The sequence below is a fragment of the Tetrao urogallus genome (genome assembly GCF_951394365.1).
Source record: "Tetrao urogallus genome assembly, chromosome: 23".
Classification (NCBI taxonomy): domain Eukaryota; kingdom Metazoa; phylum Chordata; class Aves; order Galliformes; family Phasianidae; genus Tetrao; species Tetrao urogallus.
In genome coordinates, this window is record NC_136836.1 from 3,381,559 (window position 1) to 3,395,002 (window position 13,444).

Genomic DNA, 13,444 nt, shown 5'->3' on the forward strand with positions numbered 1-13,444 from the left:
GCCCAGTGCTGCTGTGAGGCAGGCACTGTATTTTCCACTGATTCAGATGCACAGGGGATGCTGCATACCTCATAGTTACATCCTTGTCTGGGTGTCTTTTAATGATAAATTAGAGACAGGTGGATGCACTTCTTTGTCTTTTAGCTGAGAAATAACAATGCCTACACTGCCAACGAGTCATGCTGCAATTGACACCATGTGATGGTGTCATTTTTTTGTAATGAATTTAAGAAGGGCTTCAGCTTTTACAATATCTGATGCTTGCTCTCTCATATGTTCTAGTCTTAAAATGGCACAATAACCATGGGAGACTGGAATTTCCTTGGAGGCATTCTGGAGGAGGTCCACATTCACTCCACTATAATTGGCAAGATTTGGCTAACCATCCTCTTCGTGTTCCGAATGCTTGTCCTTGGAGTGGCCACCGAGGACGTCTGGAATGATGAACAGTCAGAATTTATTTGCAACACTGAGCAACCTGGCTGTAGGAACGTGTGCTATGATGAGGCCTTTCCCATCTCTCTCATAAGATACTGGGTCTTGCAAGTTATCTTTGTGTCTTCCCCTTCTTTGGTGTATATGGGTCACGCCTTATACAGACTAAGAGCCTTAGAGAAAGAGAGACAGAAGAAGAAAGCTCAGGTGAGAGTGGAACTTGAAAGCACTGAACTAGAAATGACAGAATATCGGAAAAGGCTGGAGAGGGAACTCCGGCAGCTGGACCAAAGAAAGCTGAACAAAGCACCCCTGCGAGGTTCGTTGCTCTGCACTTACGTGATACACATTTTCACTAGGTCTGCAGTGGAAGTTGGTTTCATGATTGGGCAATATCTGCTTTACGGGTTTCGCCTGGATCCTCTTTACAAATGTCAAAGAGATCCATGTCCAAACGTAGTCGACTGCTTTGTATCACGGCCAACAGAAAAAACAGTGTTCATCCTATTCATGCAGTCAATAGCGACCGTATCATTGCTTTTAAATGTCTTAGAAATTATCCACCTCGGATTCCGAAAAATTAAAATAGGTCTTTGTGGGCAGGAGGAAAACAAGGATTACCGTGGCAATTTCTACACAAACAAATCCAAGAAATACTCTGTGATACCCCGCTCTTCTCTGGGTATATCTGCAACTCCTCAAAAAACTCTCCCTTCTGTACTTAGCGGTTATGCCTTTTTAATGGAAAAGCAAACTGACACTGCCATCTACCCGGTCTTAAATTCTGCTCCCATGTTCCAGTCTATTCAAAATAACCACACAGAAAATAGAGGCAATTACACCCACCACAATCAGGACAACAAACTGCCGAAGAAAAAGCCAGCTACAGATGCTTTAGCTGGTCAGACTCAGAATGCTAGCACAAACTGCACTGAAGGCTTGCTGGGCAGGCCTGGGACTGAAAGGAGGAATTCCCAGAAAGAAGCTGATCAGAAACACTTCCTTGCTGGTACTCAGAATGCAGATACCGCTTCAAGAAGCTTTGCTGAGATGCTGTCGCAGCCCCCTCTGCAGCCTTTTCCCATTGCCAGCCTGAGAAGACAGCACGGAATCATCTCCTCCTGGAACTGCTCCGCAGCGGCCGAAAGCGTCGGATCCTCCACCAATTCCCTCACAAAGAGCAGCAGCAGGAGACGGAGCAGCCTCAGCGTGAGCCAAGGCCAACTGCCCCCCAAAGCCGACACCCGGCACCCCAGCCGCCCCGACACCCCCGACTCGGCAGGGGAGGCCAGCACGGGCTCCAAGCAGAGCCAGGGCTGCGGCAGCCCCCAGCCACTGCCCTTATCTGGGCGTCCATCGCTGTCGAGCAGCGCGAGCAGCCGGCGGGCCCCCACCGACCTGCAGATATAGCATGGCTGCCCAAGCACTGTGCTTGGCTAGCTGCCGGGCTTTGTGATAGAAGCAAGAGCAGCCACGAGCAGCTTTCTCGTTCAGCTTTAGCCTTCCGCAGAGGTTAAGGTAGAAGTTGTGCAGCCCTTTTGCTTTTAGCTAAATGACATCTGAACCATCTGCTTGCTTCGCTGGCGATGGAGGGATGGCTTAAACCTCCGTGCCAAGCTTCTGCATTAACCTTCCAGCTGCAAAGGAAAATGTACATCATATAAATCCACATACAAATCCACACATGAGAAGTCAGGATTAAAATTATAGCTGGTGATATGTAAGCCGGCTAAAAGTAGAAGACAAAATTCCAGTCTATAAATGTATTTTATGAAAACTAGTAAATGAAATTAGGTGAAAAAAGGCACTGGGACACCTGAGAGAAAATAATTAACAATAAATAACATTCTTAGAACCGGGAAACCAGCACAGGAACCAGGAAACCAGCACGGTGCTTTCGCTTGCAGCCATTTGACCGCGTCCACATCAAGTGTTGGAGTCATTAAAATCATTCTCTGTAGGTGTTTCTCCAGCAGCTGTTGTTTTTATCTCTGTTCTCAGTCTGTGTGTATTCAGTTACAGCTCTGGGTAACCGTGGGCGCTGTGGGGTTTGACACCACGGACACACACCAGTGCCATTTTGCTCATTCTGCCGTTTAACCCCTGCGCTCCCTGCAGGGTGTGCGAGCCACATTTTGCCACTCGATACCTCAATAGTAAAACACGCGTTCGCTGCACAGGCTAAAGAGCAGAAAGACGGTGCTGAGGGGCTCGCGTGTGGCACACAGTGCGCTTCTGCCCGCTCGAGGTTAGAAAGGACCCCGAATGGCAGCCCCGGGGCGCTGAGGTGGGCGGCTTTTGATGGCCGCATCAACTACGCTGCCCACGCCGACACTTGAAGGCATTGCGCAGGCGCAGACCTCCAGCGACCGGAAGGCTCCAAGAAGCTCGGCCAATCAGCGGCCGAGCCGAGAGCGAGGCAGAGGGCGGGACTTCCGGTTGCGTCGCCATGGCAACGGTAGGAAGCCGGGGCGCCATAAAGGAGGCGGGCGCGGGCGGTGCGGGTGCTGCGGGGTAGATGGCGCACCACAAGGTAGGGGCTGCGGGCCCGCGAGGGGCGGCGGGGCATCCCGGTGCTCTCCTCGGCGCTGGGGAGGGGCCGCTCCGCCCCGCCGAGCCGCCTCCGTAGGCAGGGGTGCGTCGGCGCTCTGACCGTGTGGGCGTCCTCCTTCAGGCCGCGGACTCGAAGCGGGAGCAGTTTCGGCGCTACCTGGAGAAGTCGGGGGTGCTGGATACGCTCACCAAGGGTAAGGCGGCCTGAGGGCCGGGCCGTGGTGCTGCCGGAGTTGGGCGTTGGGACAGAACAACGGGACGGCGCTGCTGGGAGCGGGGCTGCTGACGCTGGGGAGCTCGTGGGTCTTTGTGGAAGCGGCTGTGTTTATCCGGATAGGGAATAAAAGCACGCTGCGAGCCCAGCACGCTTATTTTCTTATGGCTGAGGTCCTTTAAATTATCTGTATGTGTTCTCGAGAGCTTTTCAGCAGGATGTTGGTATTCCTGCTTGATAAATTGTACTGTTGGTGGGGTGTAGCAGCTGTACGGCTCTGTGCTGAGCTTTTCCTGGTGTGTTGGGGCCCTTTGGTTTCCTGTAGGTGTTGCTGTGTAAAGTGTGACAGCGAAATAAATCTTCCAAGCCCTGTGGCAACCGAGTTTTGCTTCTAACTTAAGTGCTTAGCTTAAAACCAGCTTGCCTGTGCAATTCATGTGGCTGAAAGTGGGAGGAAGGCGCTTAAGCTCTCTGCAAGTAGTGCTTGAGCAGCATTTATGAAAGCAAACGTATGGAAGTGCATGCCTCTGGTGTGTGTGTGTTACATCACTTATTTTGTCATCCGTACTCAAACCCTGTGGTTAGGTCAAAAAAATCCCTTCTGCTCAACTGTTGAAGTGTGGGGTGCTCTATTTCCTCCTGTACAGCTCTGTCCTTATGAAGGATGTAGGTGAGCATCTTCTTAAACAGGAGAACATGCTGTAAGCATGGCACAGAACTTTTATGCATTCTGACTGTTGCTTTGAAAACTAGAGTCGCATGGATGTCTTGTAATTGAATATTTTATATTTGCAGTGTTAGTAGCCTTATATGAAGAGCCAGAGAAACCAAGTAGTGCACTGGAGTATCCTTTTTTGTCCTCTATCCTATGGATTGTTTCTTGCTGTTATAAGCAGCCTGCTCTGTTTGGTTATTCTTTCACTGTTTGGAACACAAACTGATAAGCTTTAACCAAAAAAGATGTTGGTGTAGCAAAATGTGAGTAGCTGTCTTGTATGTACTGATGTCTTTCTGTAGAACATAGCAATAAATTTGGGAAGCTTTCTTATTTTTCCAGCTTCTTTCTGTAGGATGAGAAGCATGGCAGTAATTTGAGTGATTTAAATGCTGCGCCGGTCATGTTTATTGCAGCACTAATTTATGATTAAACGTTAAAACCAAGTGTCTTTCTGTCTATCTGAGGAAATACTTAACATGGAAATATCAGCTTTCTGAAGCATCACTTGGGAGCTTCAGCTCCCGAGAGTCCAGAAGTGGAGGCACTTCGCTTGGAAGTAGCAGAGATGAAGGAAAAATATGAAGCTGTGTTGGAAGAAAATAAAAAACTGAAAACCAAAGTAAAAGTCTATTTAATATTCCTAAGTACTTCCGTGTGTGACAAGAAGAGAACTTTGACACTTAGAATACAGCTAACTTTCACTGGAATAAATGATGATGATGTTAAATTGTTCAGCCTTGTGAAGGCTGAGGAATGCATTTCATTCCTTGCCTACCTGCATGTAGCTTCTGGTGAGGGACTTGTATTCTGGAATGCAGTTTTTGCTAACTACAGACTTTTCTTTTTACAAAATAAGTAAAATAAGGCATCTTGGGAAACTGAATGATGAGATGAAGTTTCCCATTTGTTTTGATCTGATACTGTATCGCTTGTGGGTTCCATAAGAGCTATGAAAAGAAGGGCTGGAGGAAAGCTAATGCATTACTATGAAGGCTTTCCAAAGGCCGAATGCAGGAGGGGAACTTGGGTACAGGTCTGTAGCAGGGTTTTACCAGGGGAGGTCACCCTTACCCCTATGGGACATTAACTTGTGCTGCAGCCAATACAACTCTGGAGCTCCTGTGTCTCTTAAGATGTGACATCTAACTGAATTCCTCTCTTTAAATCCACAGCTGGCTCAATATGAACCACCTCAAGAAGAGAAGCGTGATGAATAACAGTAGTTTCTCCTTTCATACCTTGACTTAATAAAGGGCTTCCTGAGAACTGCAGTCCTGTCTCTTCTGTGTGAGCGCTGCGTGTCTTTGTGGTGCCTCATCTTAAAGGGAAACTAGTGAGTGTGCAGCTGCTTTTGCGGTTGTTCGTTTTACTTCTGTGTCTGTGGTTGAGCCAAAGAGAATAAAAGGGACCTGAAAGAGGAAATAACCCTGTAAGAGTTTCAAAAGCAAAACAACCCCCACTGGACTTTCATTTCTATTAAAGGAGGTAAATGAGAATGTATAGCATTAACTGTAGGTGTGTGCAGGCTGGGAAGGGGCTACGGTGCAGAATGCTTGAGGCAGATGAATCAGTGCTGTAAGAGAGGGCGGAACAGTGCAGTTTGGAGCCCCTGTTGATAGGGAAGCAGCAGGGGGTGGCGTTGGGCCAAGGGAAGCATAGGGCTGCAGGCAGGCCTTGGGTCTGCTGAGCCTTAAGTCTTGTGTGGAATGGATTAATCGTGGAAGGGCCAGGGTTGGAAGGGATCTCAAGGACGATGAAGCTCCAACCCCCTGCCACATGCAGGGCCACCAACCTCCACACTCAATATCTGCCCAGGGCCCCATCCAACCTGGCCTTGCACACCTCCAGGGATGGACGGGGCATCGCAGCCTCTCTGGGCAGCTGTTCCAGCACCTCACCACTCTCATAGCAAAGAACTTCCCCCTGACATCCAGCCTCAATCTGCCGTCCCTCAGTTTAAAACCATTTTCCTCAACTTCAAACCATTTCCAACTGCTGCCGATAGGGAAACGAGTGACCGGCGGACGGGCGGGCCGATCCGCCCGTGTCCGTCCGTCCGTTCCGCCGTACCGCCCCGCTGTTCCGCAGCCGCCGCTTCCCGCCCCGCAGCACCGCCCCCGCCGCTCACGTGCTCCATTGCCGTCACGTGACCAGCACCGCCTGACCGGAGCTCCGCACCGCGCCGACTCCTTCAGCCAATCGGCGTCGTTCTTTTCGCTGCCAACCAATAGGGATCGGGAGGGGCGGGGCTCTGCGGCGCAGGCAGAGGGCCGGGCCGGGCCGACATGGCGCTGCAGTTCGGCGGTGCGGGCGCGGCGGGCGCGGCGGAGGAGCCGGCGCTGGTGGGGGGCAGCTTCGGGGCGGCCGACTCGTTCCCTAAAGACTTCGGCTACGGGGAGGAGGAGGAAGAGGCTGAGCTGGAAGGCGGCCCGGGGTCCGGAGGGCCAGGAGGCGGTGCGGGAGGGCCCGGGGGCGGCGCGGGCGGGGCGGACTCGAAACCGCGGATCCTTCTGATGGGGCTGCGGCGCAGCGGAAAGTCCTCCATCCAGAAGGTGAGGGGCGGCTGAACCCCCCGGCACGGCCGCTATCGAGGGGCGTTGGGCGGCTGCGTCCTCCGAACGGGGGGTCCGACATCCGCCCCGTGCTGCAGAGCCGTCCGTCCCTTTGCAAAACGCGCGCCGGGTGTTAGCGAGCAAACTTTGCCTTTGGATCGCTCCGCCGTTGCTTTCCAGTTATTTGTTGTTATTTGGGCCTGATGCTCCCGCTCCGTGTGCAAATGCAGCGTTTGGACTGATTTATTTTCTAAGTCTCTAAGCGATGTGAATGACAGCCAGCAGACAGATTGATTGCGTTGTTTGCAGTCAAAATTTGTGAAACTTAAAAGTCGGGGGGAAGCTGCAACCTCAGGCATCTGGTGGGAAGTTGCTGAAACCATTGGATTGTGAAAGTGCAAAAGGAACACTTGGAAAGGCAAAGCCATGCTGAAGAAGATCAGCTCTTTGTAGCACTTTCCAGGCCTGTCTGCTCTGCTTGTGTTTGCCTGGTGTCACTTGCCTGTATTAGAGCCAACTCTGTGCTTCCAGTTGGATTCTACCACAACTTTTTCCTTTGCTTTATCCAAGTTGTTTAAATCTAGAAAGAATGGGGGTAGACGCTAGGCAGCAGAAATGGGATTTGATCCAGGCTGTGTCCTGATCAGTCTGAAGGGAGGGAGGATGAGCTCACTGCTTCTCAGAGACTCGTCTGCTTTAACCTTTGCTCCCAGTTTCTGCCCCGTTCTTTGTGAAAGATGCTGAGCTCCAAAGGAGTGCTGATTTCCAAATTGCTTTACGACTGAGTTCTTCAAACCTTGCTGAGCTTTTAGTCCTTACAGTAAGGCTGGAACCTATCTAGAACTGTTCTCTCTTTTCCATACAAATGTCCTGCTGTTTAAAACCTCTGTAAAGTCCTGGCTTTCTCAAGCTTCTGCCTTGAGGAAGTGTGTTTCTTTCCCCTTATCCTTTAAAGTTGAGTCTGATGGAGCTTTGGAGCTCACTGAGTGCTGTGCTGCCCGGCTGTGTGTCGTGCAGGTAGGCAGAGATTGTGGCATGTGGTTTCTTTGGGGGCTGAATTCTGTAACTGAAATGTTTCGATATCCTGTTTGCTCAGGAAAGGGCTGAAGTCCCAGTGGGGTTTTCTGAGCACAGCAAGAAGAATATTTTTCATCCCTGCTAAGTGGGTTACCGGCCAGTGTGGGAGCTGCCAGCATTCCTGTAGGATACCTAAAGGGAGAAGGTCAACCAAGATACATCAGCTGCTCGTGGAAGGCAACGACTTAGTTATTCCAGACACTGAAAGAGAGATGTTATTTTTATACTTGTATTGCACTTTTGGAGCGCTCTGACTCTGTTGGGCCATAATGCTGAGTGCCAGGCTAAAGCAGTGTGCACAGGAGTTTCTAAGATTGCAAACAGACCATTCTTAAAGGCTTGCTTAATTAACACAGGCTTGATACCTGATGTGATCTGGATAATGGAGCAAAATTTGAAGAAACTGTTAGAAAATAGCCAGAATGTCTCTGTCTTTAGGTTGCATCGTTACTTACACTTGTAAAAGTGATGGGCTGTGTGTTAGTGCTTGGTTCTGGTTGGCTGTTATGTGCTTGGCTGATGTAGAAAGCTGTCTGTGCACCAAAAGGGAACTGAAGTAACTGTAGGAAAAGCTGTACACTTTAGAATATAGGATAAAACCTATTTGTTAGAAGTTCTGTGACTTGAATCTTGCAATCTCTTTCACTGAGACAAAGTCAAGACTGTGATTTGTGTTCTTTTTAACAGGTGGTGTTTCACAAAATGTCTCCAAATGAGACTCTGTTCTTGGAAAGCACCAACAAGATCTACAAGGATGATATTTCCAACAGTTCATTTGTGAATTTCCAAATATGGGATTTTCCAGGGCAGATGGACTTTTTTGATCCCACTTTTGATTACGAGATGATCTTCAGAGGAACAGGTGCTCTTATATATGTTATTGACGCTCAGGTAAATACAAATCCCTCAGAATTATGAAGAAGTTTCCTTTTACTTTGTGAGAAGAATGATCGGGAGTGTATTTTAAGATAAGTTTGTGAAAGATTCGTTATGTATGAAAGGATGTGTTGGCAATTGCTTTTAGTTTCGTGAATTGATTATGTGGAATGTGTATCCCCAGTGGAAAGTGGCAAGTACTCTGAGCTGGAGCAGTGAGAATCTGATCTGCTAGATGATCTGAATTACCCAGTTATCTCTTCCCTCTGCTTTTGCTTGCTGTGGAGTTCATGTAGTGCCAGCACGCTTCTGACCTCGATGTCAAGGGAATGGCCCTGTTAGGTTTCTGGTAGCTTCTAGTGAACTTAGGAATTGCACCGATGGAGAGTTCCTGGTTGTTGGGACCGCCTTGGAGATCACTGCTGCGCTGTGCTGGAGTTGAAGCATAACCACCTTTTGCTATGAAGCCTAGTTTTGTGTAACATAGCTAATGAAACAGAATCTAAGCTGCGTGGATTTCTGATTCTCCAAGGTATTCTCTCCTACCAAACTTCTGTTTCGTTACAGAAGTGAAATGAAGTTTTTTGTACTGAATGGAATAGATATTGAAGATAAAGCCTTTTCATTTATTCCTGCCAAAACTTGTTCACAGGATGACTATATGGAAGCTTTAACAAGACTCCACATCACAGTTTCAAAGGCCTACAAGGTCAACCCAGAAATGAACTTTGAAGTTTTTATTCATAAAGTGGATGGTTTATCAGATGACCATAAAATAGAAACTCAGAGGGATATTCATCAGAGAGCTAATGATGACCTCACAGACGCTGGGCTTGAAAAACTTCACCTTAGGTGAGTTTTATATTCTTGCAAATGTGATTTTGCTGTTGCTTGTATGTGTACAGACTACTGGCTTTGACACGAAGTAGTGGACTGGAATAAGGTCTTGTTAATTTCTCAAAACTACAGAATGCTCTGCTGCATCTGGCCCTATCTGCCTTACCTCAGTCAGGTAGCTAGCCATCAGATGCCCCTCAGACTTCTTCATAAGCTCACATTCACAATTCGAGATCCTCTTGCCCAGCTTTCATTCTGTGTGTGAAGCCAAATTTGTGCAGGTGGCCTGGAGGGGTGGGCAGGGAGCATGGCTGCTGGCACTGCCTGCTGCTGGCTTTACAGCACAGCTGGCTGCCAAAGCTGAGGCTCGTCCCTGACTTTTGGCCTGCTTTGTAGGGCATCTTCGTTGCACAAGGGTCAGAAGAAATGTCATTTTTTCTCTTTTTACTGCTGTTTTGATTCTTGTGGAGCCTGTAAACGTGGCCTGCATCTCGATATTAGTGTGACAAAATAGAGGGCTGGGAAGAGGACTCACTGAAACCTAGTTAAGCATTTATTTCCTTTGCCTTAAGTATTCTGGTAGGCTGAGTGTATTGTGAAAACATTTGCACGATTTTCTCTCGCTGTCCTCACGTCTCCTGCAGATGAGGAGAGTGTGTAACATTCATTCCAGCCTCTCAGAAGTTACAGATATTTGTGATATCTTGGCTGACTCATCAGGCTTGAGTGTTAGAAAACAAAGCTTCACCATCTCTACTGCAATTGTGATGGACTCATGGATCTCTTCTCTTTTTTCCTCCCCCCTGCCTTGCCCTGTCTCAGCTTTTATTTGACCAGCATCTACGACCACTCAATATTTGAAGCCTTCAGTAAAGTGGTACAGAAGCTCATTCCACAACTGCCAACACTGGAAAATCTACTAAATATCTTTATATCAGTAAGTGGTGATCTTACAGAATTCTGGGTGAAGTATGTGGAACAGTAAAGCAGTTCCTTCTGCTCAGATGTAAACTGTGTGCTTGAATATTGATTATGTTTTGAGCCTCTGAATTGATTGTTTAAAAGACTTCTCACTGTTAAGAACATGAAAATATATGAATTGCACTTGAAATGTAAACATTCATCCAAATTCTTTCTCTTCCCGAAGAATTCAGGCATTGAAAAAGCTTTTCTCTTCGATGTAGTCAGCAAAATCTACATTGCAACAGACAGTTCCCCTGTGGACATGCAGTCGTATGAGTTGTGCTGTGACATGATCGATGTAGTGATAGATGTTTCCTGTATATATGGGTAAGTGACAAATGCTCTTAGGAAAAAAAGTCCTCACAAGCTGTAGGGCAGGCTGCAGGCTGCAGGTGCTGTTTGCTGCAGCATCTTGCAGTGTGCTGTCAGTTGCTCTGTGGAGCACATTTGTTCTGTGAGCAACTGGAGTAAAGCCAAACGATTTGGCAGCTGGGTTCAGTTTTGGGATCAGTTTTTCCCCTCTGCTCACGTTTGTGGGAATCCATTTTTGACATTAGAGGCAAGTGTTCCATGTACAGTGTGAGTATCGCTGCGTCTCGTTTGGCCTGGTCACCCCAGCCTTGCTGACTGTAAAGTTTGTCTTACTGCTCTGTGATTTGTTACATGGCTTCAGTTCTAAACAGTCCGTGGTGGGAGCTTACTGGCTGACTGCTCCCATTAAAGTGGCTGCTGTGAGTCCTGAAGCTTCTGTCCTTACATCTGCTCTTTATGCTCCTATGAGGCTTGCCTTCAGTAGTTATGAGGATGACTGTAGAAATATGTAGACTACAGCACATTATATTTAACCTTTTTATGAGCTGCTTCAAGTGACTAAACAGGCCGGGTGACTGAACAGACCAGTCCTTGGATCAGAGTATATGTTATCAGTGTCTCATACAGCACAAGGATGCGGACTGAGAAAGCCTTTCTATTCATTTATTGAAAGTGACTCTGCTGACATGTTACTTTATTGAAGTTTTTACCAGTTTTGCCTTAGAATCTTCAGTCACTGGATGCCATAATGCGTGGCATTGGGTGCTACCAGATAGTGTGTAGCACTGAGTGTTTGGTTTGAGGGTAAACTGTGTTACAGCCCATGGGCTGTGCTGTATCCACTATATAGAATGCTGAGAACAGTATCCACTAAACTGCCACAGTTGAAGCTTGTGTCAAAGGGATGCGAGCTGGGAGCTTGCAGGCAGCTATTCAGATAATGTAGGTTGTGTGCAGGGAGACTTTTCTTCTGTTTATGTCTGGCTTTCGTGTAGCACTGGGGAAACTTAAGCAGTGGTAATGCTCTTATAATAGCTCTTAAGTCCTGTGCTGAAAGTCCTTCAACTGCTTTGTTCTTAATATGAGCTTTATTCTTTTCACTACCTTTCACAGGCATTAAGTGTTTGCTGTGAAGTTACTGAAGCATATCTTACTAACCTTCACCTTGGGTGAACTCATTCTTTCTTAGGTTAAAAGAAGATGGCACTGGAAGTGCTTATGATAAAGAGTCAATGGCAATTATCAAGCTCAATAACACAACAGTCCTGTACTTAAAGGAAGTAACAAAGTTTTTGGCCTTAGTTTGCATTCTTAGAGAAGAAAGTTTTGAGCGCAAAGGTAAGAGCTTCCCCCATTTGCATGGCTTTTATCTACTGATTTCTATCAACTGTAAGGTATTAATAAGGCTTTACAGCTCACCTTACTTTCGTATAATTAAATCTGTGTAATTTCTTCTGGGAGGAATTTTCTCCCTTCTTAGAGATGAAGAGATCTTATTTTTGTTCTTGTGAATCAGTGCCTTAATTGACGTCCTCCTGTTGAAATTACTTGTGTAGCTAATGAGGCCTTGTCATTACCATCTGCTGTAGTGCTCTCACTTATTATGTTCTGCTTGACAAGCTGCTGTGTTGTGATAACCACGTTGTCCATTACCTTTATTACACTCCTGTAACCTTTTTAACATATGGCTGAGGAAATGGACAGCGGTGGGCTGGCAAAATACACAGTAGGAATGTAGGGCAGCATTCAATGTGTTGCAGGCTTAACCCACTATATGGTTGCATGGACCTGTAGAAGACAATTGGTATGAATGGTCTTGCATATGTTATGGGATAGAAATGAAATCCTAAGCCTTGATTTTTAAGGTATTGGGCTTAAATGATGGTGATGTTTACCTTGGTGTTGGTGGACTGTTCAAAAGGTGGAAGGCAGATGTATTCTAACTGCACTGTATTTGGTCTAAAGTTCCACTCAGCACACTTAGGATATACATCAACAACACCAGCAAAGTGGAAGCTAACATTAAAGCCATGGTCAAGCTGTACTATCATGTTTAACTGTTCCGTGTGTTAGAACATTTTTGGGGTGGCTAGAGTCTTGTGTTGTCCCCTTATCTGCTCTTTAATTAAGAATACAAACCCTGCGTTCCAAACGAGCACCTTGTTTCTATGAAAAGAGACAATCTAAACAAAGTCTGGCATTAGTAAAACCAATAGCCATTAGATCTCAAATTCATACTACAGGAAGCAACAAAATAGCTGTGTGTAAAATGAAACGTACGTTGATTTTGAAGCTCTGTTGACTACATAAATGTGCCAAGCTGAGCAGCTTTTCCTTTCCCCCTCTCCTCCTTTTTGACAGGTCTGATAGACTACAATTTCCACTGCTTCCGCAAAGCCATTCACGAGGTCTTTGAGGTAGGTGTTGCCTCCCACAGAATCTGCAACCATCAAGCCAGCGCCTCCAGTCTGAAGGCAGTGACGCACAACGGCACGCCCAGGAATGCAGTCTAGAGGAAAACTAAAGACATTGGACAGACTTGTCAGCTCTTCAATCCAAAGCTTTGTGGAACAAGAGAAAAATAGTCTGAAAGCCTGCAGTGCGTTTCACAAGGAGAAGAGCAGCCTTAAGTGTGGCACCGCAGCTTGTAACTCATGTCGGACAGCTGAAACTACTGTAAAAATACTTTGAGGCCAGTGGTGTTAGAAATGTCAGTTTGAAACCACCTCTATCACAAGTGCAGTGGTATTTCAGTTTGGAGTCCTGTTCTAGCAGTCTGTTTATGACTGATTGCCCCGGTCAAAACTTCAGGATGGTTGAGTTGATTTTAATGTGAAACACCAAATTGTCACTTGCTCAACCTTTTTTTTTCTTTTGAGTCGTTCAGTAAGATATCCAGTTTGGCTT

General features: G+C 46.9%; 3 protein-coding genes across 3 annotated transcripts; all 3 read left to right on the top strand.

The window, feature by feature from the left end:
- Positions 1-303: 303 nt before the first annotated feature.
- Positions 304-1,845, top strand: GJA9 (gap junction protein alpha 9; the record flags this gene model as incomplete). Its single annotated transcript, XM_079546036.1, has 1 exon — positions 304-1,845. One exon carries the CDS (start codon positions 304-306, stop codon positions 1,843-1,845), a length of 1,542 nt encoding a protein of 513 aa, XP_079402162.1.
- Positions 1,846-2,953: 1,108 nt separating this feature from the next.
- MYCBP (MYC binding protein) lies at positions 2,954-5,137 on the top strand (the record flags this gene model as incomplete). Its single annotated transcript, XM_079545950.1, has 5 exons — positions 2,954-2,968; positions 3,110-3,182; positions 3,998-4,046; positions 4,410-4,539; positions 5,093-5,137. 5 exons carry the CDS (start codon positions 2,954-2,956, stop codon positions 5,135-5,137), a joined length of 312 nt encoding a protein of 103 aa, XP_079402076.1.
- A 1,065-nt stretch (positions 5,138-6,202) lies between these two features.
- On the top strand, positions 6,203-13,050 carry RRAGC (Ras related GTP binding C; the record flags this gene model as incomplete). The annotated part of the gene is made up of 7 exons (XM_079546086.1): positions 6,203-6,472; positions 8,237-8,440; positions 9,078-9,277; positions 10,085-10,199; positions 10,410-10,552; positions 11,727-11,875; positions 12,899-13,050. The coding sequence occupies exons 1-7, from the start codon at positions 6,206-6,208 to the stop codon at positions 13,048-13,050; spliced, it is 1,230 nt and encodes a 409-aa protein (XP_079402212.1). The 5' UTR covers positions 6,203-6,205.
- Between the last annotated feature and the right edge of the window lie 394 nt (positions 13,051-13,444).